General features: G+C 39.4%; 1 protein-coding gene and 1 long non-coding RNA gene across 2 annotated transcripts; both read right to left on the reverse strand.

The window, feature by feature from the left end:
* Positions 1-124: 124 nt before the first annotated feature.
* LOC130722559 (uncharacterized) lies at positions 125-681 on the reverse strand. Its single transcript, XR_009014013.1, has 2 exons — positions 541-681; positions 125-434 (listed from the first exon to the last, which is right to left on the reverse strand). It is a non-coding gene; the product is annotated as an uncharacterized LOC130722559 (long non-coding RNA).
* A 6,110-nt stretch (positions 682-6,791) lies between these two features.
* On the reverse strand, positions 6,792-8,559 carry LOC130726464 (60S acidic ribosomal protein P3-like). Its single transcript, XM_057577726.1, has 2 exons — positions 8,291-8,559; positions 6,792-7,145 (listed from the first exon to the last, which is right to left on the reverse strand). Exons 1-2 carry the CDS (start codon positions 8,486-8,488, stop codon positions 6,984-6,986), a joined length of 360 nt encoding a protein of 119 aa, XP_057433709.1. The 5' UTR covers positions 8,489-8,559; the 3' UTR covers positions 6,792-6,983.
* Between the last annotated feature and the right edge of the window lie 3,065 nt (positions 8,560-11,624).

An 11,624-nucleotide genomic window follows, 5' to 3' on the forward strand; every position in this document is an offset into this window, starting at 1 on the left:
TACCTTCTCGCATCCAAAAACAGCAAAAGACAGTACCTTCTCGCATCACAATGGAGTATATGATGACATTATGATGATTATAAGATCAATGAAAGGAAGCTCTAGAGAGCATGCCAAGAACAAATGCCACGAACAACCTTGTGCATTTCATTGAATTTGAGTTACATAACCCATTGTGCATTACATTTCATCAAAATGGTGCATTACATGACAAGTAAACACACTTTCTAGACTAATACTTCATATATAGCATGCCAAGAACAAAGGCTAACACCACACTAATGACCCAAACAGTTACAGCAATCCTAACAAAGGATTTATCCTTCCTCTTCATGTCTTCAATTCTTCCAAGCAACCCAGCAATAATCTTCATGTCCCTTGCGTTACCTTCACCATCATACCAAACAAAATAGTTGCAGCAGTTTTTCCCGTCACTTGAAAATACCCAATTTCGAAAATTAGGGTTCATCAAAATAGTTGCAGCACTTATATACATTCAATCTTCAAAAATTAATTAAAGGAGAAGCAACTGGGAGTTACCTTATACATTCCACAGCCAAAGAATCGCCTTCCCGGGTTGTCATCTGACCACGACGTCACCAATGGAGCTTGAACCCCACAGTCACAGAGTCTTCTCCTTCGCACACTGGCTTCGACGTCACCAATGGAGGTCGAAGATGAAGCTTGACGACCTCCACCATCGTGAGTTCAGATTGCGTAGTTGTGGGACGTGATGAAGCTTCTCTGGTTCGGGTTAATGGAAGAAGAGAACGATGGGGAAGAAGGGAATGATGGGGGAAGAAGAGAACAATGCATCTGTGATCCCCCATGGCTTTCACGTGTGTTTTATTTAACATAGGTTAATTTTTATTTTTTATTTTATTTGTCCATATAAGCTAAGTAATGCCAAGTAGATTAATGAGTGCCACGTCATTAACTTCCGTCAATGATTTGAACGGAGGGTTAACGGAGGGGTAACATTTTCACATTTTGAAACATTAAGGATGTAAATCGCTCGTTTTAAACATAGGGGACCCAAATCGCACAATTGTGATACTTAGGGGACCAAAAGTGCAATTAAGCCTAGTTTTTAAGAAGGAACCTCATGAAGATATGAGAGTTATGATTTAATACACCATAGGTCCTGTAATTGGTTAAATCAAAGATGAAGGGTTTTGATTGCTCTTTATTTGAATGGATTGTGAACCAAATTTATTGTATTTTTTCCCAAGGTATTTTCTCAGCCGGCATGAGAAAAATTCTCTCAAGGCCCAGAGATCATATTGAAGAGTAAGTATCTCTCAACAAATCCTTACCCAATTCATTGTGTGAGTGCTATGTAATCCTTACTCGAATTTTTTTAGTACATTGGAAAAATAAACTATAGCTCTTTTAATCCTTAGACCACTTCTTTCCCAACTCATATGTCTACCAGCTCTTACACTTGACCTATCCTTTGGGCACCTTTACCTGATTCAATAATTCATTTTAATAAACTACAATTCGAAATGCTTTTTGCTTGACCAAATTAGTTTAACTATATTTAGTTAACTAAATTGGATTTAAGATGGTTAACACATATATATATATATATATATGTGTGTGTGTTTAATGAAGGTGTTTCATATGAGAAAACCCTTATGTGAGAATGACTCTCAGCCATTAGATTTAAATAAATGGACCAAATTAAAACCTCGAGATCAGAGTGAACTCGCTTGCCCTAATCTGACGGCTTAATGCCCGAGTGAGTAAGGCAAGCAACAGGAGTGCAGAGAAAAGGAGACATGGTGAAAATGGTCGTACTGTACTTGTTGGACGATGGCACAGCAGGACTCTCGCACTTAAACTCACTCACGTGGCTCATTTTCCTAATCTCATATTCTGAAAGCTTCACTCGTTCTGAAAAAACACACTTCTCTATTCTCATCTTCTCATGTCTTCTGAATCTGAATCATAATCTTCACGGAAAAAACCCACCCACTTCATATTCTCCATCATGTTTCCCTGTTCAATTTGTGTTGTGTCGCCGCCGCAATCATTTATCGAGCAATGCCACCCCCGCTCATCCTCCATCATGTACATCTTGGCATTTGACGAGACTATGGGGAGTATGTTCGTGCAAGAAAATGAAGATGTACTGGAAAAGGCAATATACTATTTGAGTAGAGTTCTCACTCGTGTAGAAATTGGGTACACTTCGATAGAGAAGTTGTGTTTATATATGTACTTCTCATCTGCTAAATTGAAATATTACATCAAACCACTCGAGGTGTATGTGCTTTTCCATTTCAATGTGATTGAGCACATGTTGTCTAAACTTATCTTGCATAGTTTGGGAAATGGGTTCTAGCCCTTACAAAATTCACATTGCAATATGTTAGACAACAACACGAATACAAATCAGAGTAGAGAGAAACACACGAAAGCTTTGTTCACGCAGTTCGACCAATTGTGCTACCTCTGCGGCTATAGAGTAGCTATAGCTCCTTTTCATTCAATGTGTTATGAAGTACTTACATTTAGGGTTAGGGACCTTATCTATTTATAGGACACTACTAACTCTAGTATTATAAGATAAGATAATCTAAACACATAAGATAAGATAGAATCTTATTTAAACCCATAAGATAAGATAGAGTCCCTCTAAACCCATATCACAATCCCCTAAAATCAAATTCAAATAACTGATAAGATTATGAGTCAATCCCAACAATCTCCATCTTGGCGAATTCTCAAACTCTCGTGAAGATCAACTGATCAGCTCCTGAATCCTGATTTCCAGGATTGTGCTCCCCACCTTCTTAACACTGTGAGACATGCAACAAATCCAAGCAATGCTTGAATTTGTCACTGGTGACTGGCTTGGTCAACATGTCAGCTGCATTCTCAAAAGTATGAACCTTCTCAAGTCGTATTTGCCCAGATGCAAGCAACTCCCTGATCTTGTGAAACCTCACATCAATATGCTTTGTTCTGGCATGATACATTTGATTGTTGGCCAAATAGATATCACTTTGACTATCACATTGCAACTGAACTCCACCTTGCTCAACACCCAACACTTTCACTAACCTCGTAAGCCACAAGGCTTCCTTGGCAGCTTCAACTACTGCCATGTATCCTGCCTCAGTTGTAGACATAGTTACAATGGATTGAAATGATGACTTCCAACATATAGGTCCCCCTGCAAGAGTAAAGACATATCCTGTTGTAGACCTCATGTCAACCAGATCACCTATATAGTCAGAATCCATATATCCCACAACTGATGGAACAACAGCCTGCTCCCTGTTGAACATGATACCGCGATCCACTGTACCCTTCAAGTACCTTAAGATCCACTTGACTGTTTCCCAATGTTGCTTCCCTGGCTTGGACATGAACTTGCACACCTGACTAACTGCTTGTGCCAAATCTGGTCTAGTGCAAACCATAGCATACATCAAACAACCAACTGCACTAGCATAAGAAATCTTTGACATACCTTCAATCTTTGAGTTTGTCTTCGAACATTGTTCCAAAGAGAGCTTAAAGTGATTCGCCAATGGAGTACTCACAGGATTTTTCTTGCTCATGTCAAATATGCTCAAAACACCTTCAACATAGCTTTTTTGAGACAACCATAATTTCTTGGCTCCTCTGTCCCTGTGAATTTCCATCCCAAGAATCTTCTTTGCAGCACCCAGATCCTTCATATCAAACTCCTTACCCAAATTGGTCTTCAACTCATTTACATCATGTAAATGGTTGGCAGAAATCATCATATCATCAACATAAAGTAACAGGAAAATAAAAGAGTCATCATTAAGGCTTCTCACATAAACACAACAATCATAGTCACACCTTCTGTAGCCAATCCGGAACATGTATGAATCAAATCGCTTGTATCATTGCCTTGGAGACTGCTTCAAGCCATAGAAAGACCTCTTCAATTTGCAAACAAGTCTGCCCTGTCCAGTTTCACTGAATCCCTCTGACTGCTCCATATAGATTTGCTCCTTTAGATTACCATGGAGGAAAGTTGTTTTCACATCCATCTGCTCAAAATGCATATCCCTGCTTAATGCTGCTCTGATTGAAGTGTGTCTAACCACCGGACTGAAAATCTCATCATAATCAATCCCCTTCTACTGTGAATACCCCTTTGCAACTAGGCGAGCCTTGAACTTTCCCCCTTCTTTTTCTGTTACTGCTGGCTTTTTCTTACACACCCACTTGCAACCAATAGCTATCTTTCCATGTGGAAGCTGAATCTCATTCTTTCTCAAGGACTCCATCTCCTCCACTATAGCATCCATCCACTTATCTTTCTCTTGGCTATCCATAGCCTCTTGAAAAGTAGAGGGGTCTCCTGAGCTAGTAAGAAGGGCATATGCTGTTAAGTATTCAAACTCATATCTCACTAGAGGTGTAACACGACGGGGCTCCCTATCATGCACAAGTGTATAATCTTGTACTCCACTTAAATCTGAGCCTGGTTCATTCTACTGTTGGGCTACATTCTGCCTAAGACTCACTAGTGTCTCCTCAATGTCCACCTGAATCTTGTCCTGACTGGAATTTTCTACCTCAGTATCTGGCACAATTGTCACATCTGACTGTTTCAACATCGACTGCTCATCAAATACAACTTCTCTGCTGACAACCACCTTCCTCTTAACCGAATCCCACAACTTGTATCCCTTCACACCTTTATTACAGCCAATAGAGATGCACTGTTTTGACTTAGGGTCGATTTTAGACTGATCCTCACTGGAAATATGCACATATGCTGGACACCAAAAAATTCTCAAATTATTAAGATCAATGGGGTTACCTGCCAACACCTCCTCTGCAACTTTTCCATCTAACGAAGCTCGTGGTGACCTGTTGACTAGATAGCACGTCATATTAATTGTTGCTGCTTAGAAGCCTTTTGAAAGACCAGCATTCAACCGAAGGCATCTTGCCTTCTCTATCAGAGTCCAATTCGTCCTCTCTGCAACACCATTCTGTTGTGGTGTCTTCCTCACAGAAAAATGCCTCTAAATTTCATTCTTCTCACAGAAAAGCATGAATTTCTTGTTAGTGTATTCAGTTCCATTATCATATCGCAAATACTTTATTTTTCTCCCTGTCTGATTCTCAACCTGTCTTCCACAATTTGAACTTGGCAAAGACCTCAGATTTATATTTCATAAAATAAACCCAGACCTTACGAGAAAAATCATCAATAAATGTCACAAAGTACCTGAAACCTCCAAAGTAGGACTCTTTTGTAGGCCCCCAGACATCAGAATGGACATAGTCTAAGATTCCCTTGGGCTTGTGCTGCCCGGTCTTGAAACGAACTCTACACTATTTCCCAAGAACATAATACTTGCACAATTCAATTGTGCAACTGCGAACACCCTTCAACAGATTCCTCTTATGTAGTTCCATCGTCCCACGTTCACTCAGATGATCTAAGCGCATGTGCCACAGGTTGGTTGCAACATCTCTTGACCAAAAGTGAGAAGTATTATTTGAAGACTTGAAGAGCTGAAGAACCAACGAACATACTTAGATTTGAAAAGCAAGGAAAAAGCTTAAAGCCTTAAGAAATCTTTCTTTCAACATCTTCAAAGAACTTACACATTTACTCCCTCTGTAAATTACTTTTGATATTCTTAAGTGTCAAATATTATATCCGCACGCAAAAATAGTAGCAAGATCCTAAACTTTCTACGTCCCTCTTTGTGAAGAGATTTAAGTAAAAGAAATATCTTATTTCGGATTTAGGAGAAGCCATGGACAATCTATGTTAAGGAGAAGTCCCTTAGAATACTTGTGAGGAGAAGTCTTGTAGAATATTGTGAAAAATCTTCATAGATATCAAGGTCTGCACGTAGGCCATCCATTTAGGGTGAACCAGGATAAATCTCTTGTGTGATTTTTATTTGCTTTAGTTCTTTATTGCTCATATCTTATCTATTGCATCAAACTCTTTTGTGAAAAAAAATTTAATAACTAATATTTGTTTAAAAATGTCGTTTTCAAACACACAATTCAACACCTCCTTTTTTTTTTTTTGTGTCCCTGCAGTATTTATCACTGATTGAACAAATTTGTTTTGAATCTTCTTAAGGTCATCATACATATTAGTGGGAGTAGATTATTTTTCAAAGTAGTTTGAAATTTTTTTCATAGACAAATTTTAGTTGTTAATTGTTAGTAAATTAATTTCTTCACCAGGGTTTGAACCCTGATTCTTCACCCTTCAATACCCTTCATTTCCCTTAACTCACCGACCTTCCTCCGAATTGGGTTGAGGTGATACTCTTGAAGTCAAGAACGCAGGAAGAGATGAATATTGTGTATCCTTCGGCATACCGGAAACGATCACTATAGATCGAGATATGTTTTCATTGGTGGACTGGGCGAGACCCCAGGGTCCCTCGCCCAGGAGCGCCAGCTTAGGGCGACGAGCGGACCAGGGACTTGGGCCTCCTCCTAGAGGCCCAACTGGCTCATTAGGAAGGGTTAGATGCGCCAAGCCCAACCCCACATCTATAAATAGGGGATGAATACCAATTGTAAAGGACTCTCTTAGCTCATTTGAGAAATAACAAGATTGAAATTCAGTTACTTTCTCTCTAAAGCGGTTACGCTCTCATTCTCTCTAGGAATCTCACATCACGTTCCTTACATTTTAGGTATTATACCTCATCTCAATGTTCATGGATAGAACAATTGGAAAGCATATGTGGGATTATGTCTAATCGAAAAACATTCAATTGATTGCTTCATCACCATCACCTACTACGTTCATGCTAACGGCTAAGTAGAGGCCGCTAACGAATACATGACTCCAACCAAAAAAATTGATTTGGCATAGTAAACCATTAAATTAGTATTTTTATTGGCTCGGTTCTAAGAGTTTATGTTAATCTAATGCAAACCAATACATGACTCCAACAAAAAAATAAAGATGCTTCCATAAAAATCAAAGAACTGGAAAACCTCTAGTCAAAGAGTGACAACCCCAAATCATCATCCTCCTCTTCTTCCTCAACTTTTTCTTCTTTCTTCGCTGCAGCGGGGGCAGCGTTACTGGCTGGGGCAGCACCTCCTGCAGGAGCAGCAGCTACACCACCTCCAATAATGACTGCTCCACCCACAATGACCTGAGGAAAACAATTAACCGATGCTAATTAGTGATCAACCTTGTGATTAAATAAAATAAAAATATATATAAGCCATCAAGAAAGGAGGTTGAGGAAAAGTTTGGAAGTGTAAGGTGAGGTCTTCATGGTTTTGGTTTCATTGCTCTAAGCAAACAGCCATAATGCTATGTATTTTATTTTTCTTATTTTACTTTTAATTACAAATATGTCACATTATTTTTGTTTTCCATTTAATTTTCAAAGATTTGTATAGTAACAATTTAGACAGTTCTTTTATTATTTTCAGGTATCAAGGATGCTCAAATTATACAATAAATGGCCAATTAGGTACAAATGAACAAATAAAATTTGAAACAAACACACTCAATTGATGTTTGAAAATGAAAATCTACCTCCAAATTGATGAATGGCATTCCTTCAATAGTAGAGTACTTGGTTTAGCTTTTACAAACTAGTAATTGTTATTTTTATTATAGCAAGAAGCTACATAGTGTAACTTTGGATAGAAGTGCATTAACTTTTATATTATGCCCCCAGCACTAAGTGTGTTTGGATATCATTCCAAACTTGCAGTTAAATAGTCTTTGAACTCAATCTATAATAAAGATCCGCTCATTTTTTGGTTTAAAGTGACAAACACATACTCAATCAAAAATACAATAAATACTTCATCATAAATGTGATAAAATATCACGATTCAATTTCACTTCAATGGACATTATATTGTTAGGTGAGATTAACACATGGAAGATCCAAATTCTAGTATCCTCCACATGAGGTGTCCAATAATATTTGAGTTGGAAAAATCTACATCAAAATGAATCCAACTCTACCGGCGAGACTCGAATCCATAGGATCAAACATGTATGGCTTATCAAACTATCTGTGGGTTCAAGTGGTACCATCCAGATCCACTCTCATTCATCGAGTGTCTAACATAAGAGAAAAGTCCACCATCCCCTCCTCATCAAACAAATTATCAAAACACATGCAATAACCCAATTATAACGAAAAACGTAATCCCAAGGGAAAAACAAAAGATAATAGAAGCCAACTTGAGATACACCAAAGCGCTAATATGAACAAAGGGATCCAGATGTATAAGGAAATGATGATAATAAAGAGTGAAGGTGAAAAATGAGGACCTGAAAAACGGCAGATGAAGGGGAAACAAGAGAGTAAGAGGTCCGAACTGCACCGGAGGAATCTGTGGCTTGAACAGCCTTAACGAGCTTCCTTTGGATCTCGAAGGTCGACGGAGACGATTCCTGAATGTCGCCGGAAAACTGCTTAGCCTTCCATTCCTTGCCGGATTTGCGGAGAACAAATGTGAACACTCCCATCGCTTTCTCTCTGATCTGCACAGCACGCACCGAAATGCTTTTGTAGTTTGAAGTTGAACTCTTCTGTTTAATTTGTTATTACGCAGAACCCTAATGCTTTTCTATAGGTGAATAGTCCGTTTCATCATCCTACTTTTATTCTTATTGTTATCATTACTTACCATTTTTCACTTCATTTTCACTTTTCAAAACACAATAAATTTTATGTGTCTCATTATAACTCGTGCTTTGCCCCAATACAAACTGAAACTGCAATTATTTAGGATGTGTTATACTACCAATCACGTGTATTCTTCTCTTTTAGTTTGTTTTTTTTCGAAATATGCTCTTTTAGTTTTTTTAGTTTTGTTTTTCATTCGTAAAATTAAGCATCTTCTTTTCTTTTTTTCCTATCATTCTCCTTTCTTCACTCATTTCCATGTCAAAGTGTAGACAAGACTTTTTCCTTCCAATTGTAACCTTAAATAATGTTTGGTTGGAGGAGAATATGGAGGGGAGGGGAGGGGTTATTTAAAACTTATTTTGTTTAATTAATTCAACTTTAAGGAGGGGAAGGGAATGGAGGGAACCAAAACCTCTCATAACTTTATTTTGTGTCCCCTCCAAAAGTTGGGGGAATGGGAGGGGACACACACACACTTAATTACTTTAGGTAGAAGTACGCTCCCTCTCTAACTTTTCTCTTGTGGTCTATGTGTCGCTCTTTCCGATGCGGTGGCAACCCCCTCCTATCCTTCACCTTTTGCTTGGTCTCTCTCTCCCCCTTCTATTGGCTTTGGCAAGCTTTGCACCCCTAGATCGTCAACTGTTGTGGTTCTTCGTTCCCTCCAGTTTGGTTCAAGACATAATGTCCTTGGCTTCCTGTTATGCTCGAAGATGACGCTCCCACATTAGATCAGGGATCGTCCCCCTTCTAGTCTCCCCTCATCCTTGTGTTGCTCTCTTCGCTCCTTGTTGCGATTTGCTTGTGGGTTTTGGTTTCAGTTGTTGTCGTCGTGACATTGTGTGTATGTCTCAATGGGTGTGTCTCTGGGACCCTTTCGCCGCGTTTCTCCTCCCCGCTTTACTAGCGTCATTGATCGTTGTGTTCGGGTTTCTCGGCCTAGGTGTTTTAGGGTCTTTCTATTTCTATTGTAGGTGTTTGGGTTTTTGGTTAGGGTGTTGATGTTGGTGGGTGAGTGTGTCTTGGCGGCGGTTGAGCCTGATGGTGCTTTGGCTAGGCTTAGTTTGAATCTCGGCTGGCGGTAGTAGTTGTGTCGGTAAGTTTAGGGTGGTGGTGAAGGCAGAGGTTCTTCTATGTTTTCCCATTTTGCAAGTTGCGACGATGACGCGTCCTATAGCAGTGTTTGGGTTTCTTTCTAGGCTCTTGACCATCTACGAGGCTTCTCTCATTTTCTTTCATCAGGAATTGAGGGAACCAAAACCCCTCACAACTTACTTTTGTGGCCCCTCTAGAAGTGAGGGGAATGAGAGGGGAAACATTTAGTTGAAAAAAATTCCCCTTAAACATATATATTTTTACTCTATGTAGAAGTATGCTCCCTCTATAAATTTTCTCTCTCTAGCCTTCTCCTATTTCTTGTGCGGCTAGGGTTTCCTTGGGTGGTCTATGTGTCGCTCTTTCCGGCGCGGTGGCAACCCCCTCCTATCCTTCACCTTTCGCTTAGTCTCCCTCTCCCCTTCTCTTGGCTTCGACGAGCTATACACCCCTGGATCGTCATGTGTTGTGGTTCTTCATTCCCTTTGGTTTGGTTCGAGATCTAGTGTCCTTGGCTTCCTGTGTTGCTCAAAGATGATGCTCCCCCTTCAAATCATGGGATTGGCCCCCTTTTGGCCCCCCCTCGTCTTGGTGTTTCTCTCCTTGTTTCGATCTTCTTGTGGATCTTGGTTTCAGTTGTTATCATCATGACAATGTGTAAGGCCCAAGTTTTAACGCTTTGGATAAGTGAATAAAATAAAAGAGTTTATTTGATTAAGATAAATTTGTGAAGGAAAAAGGTTCAGGAAAAGTCCAAGAATTTATCGAAAAACCGATAAGAGTTATAGCACGACTAACATACGCTTAATCCTAGGTCAAAGGTATTAGTGAATAGTTAATTTACGCTTTAGGACACGATGGAAACTAATTCCAAAAATCCTCAGAGAAATGTTAGAACTTCTCTTTTCCGTCCTTAAACAATTATTTCGATGCGAAATCCTGGAAAGTACGAACGCTAAATTCCAATTCTCGGAAGTTTGCCGAAACGGAATCCCTGATAGTTCGAGAAACCTAAGATCGACAGACGATGAAGATTTTTTCTATTCGGAGCTGCAAATGAAGATTCCACCCGCGTTCTCCTATTTCTCTCGTCATTCCCAATCTTTCTTCAGAAGGAAGTTTTCTCATCCAACGATCACTGCAAAAAGTAGTTTTTCGGGATAAACCGACTTACACCGACTTATGCCGATTTTGGATCTTTTGGTTTAACTCCAAGAATCCTTTTCTGAGTTCTGGAATTCTGTCGCCAGAACCTATCTTAGAATGCGCAGAGGAACGCGCAGGAAAAATCGGAATCGCAAAAAAATCATTTTTCCGCATTTTCCAAAATCTATAAATAGCTCAAAAATTAGATTTTTGCCAAAAAATCACCCATTCCCTCCCCCAAAAACCGTGAGCAGCTAGAGAGAAAGAGAGGATCCGGATTTTCGCGAATCTTTGCCCGTTTTCTTCACCGATCGTTGCTAATCGAAGACCTTGAGGTAGGTAAACTATATCTCACTTCTGATCGTCAGATCTGTCGACTTTTTCCATGTTTTTCTGAGCTCAAAGTTTGGAGCTTTTTGTAAAATTGTCCAAATAGCTTGATTTCAGTGTCTAAACTTCTTCCCTGCATGCTCCTGAGCGTGTTCTGCGGATTAGATTTTGTCAAATGTCGACGAAATGCCGCCGGGATCAATTTCTAACTTAAATACCCATTTTTCGGTAAAGTCGCAACCTTTAAGCTCTAATCTATCGACTTGGCTTAGTGCTAGTAGGATTTGTCGTCATAAACGTCGTTGTGGACGTCTCCATCCAATCTGTTTTTCAAAAATCCAATTTTGAAATTTTGAGCTAAAAATAATGACCAAACTACCCCTATATCAGTTTTCGATCCGA

The sequence above is a fragment of the Lotus japonicus genome, chromosome 6 (genome assembly GCF_012489685.1).
Source record: "Lotus japonicus ecotype B-129 chromosome 6, LjGifu_v1.2".
NCBI classification, from domain to species: Eukaryota; Viridiplantae; Streptophyta; class Magnoliopsida; order Fabales; family Fabaceae; genus Lotus; species Lotus japonicus.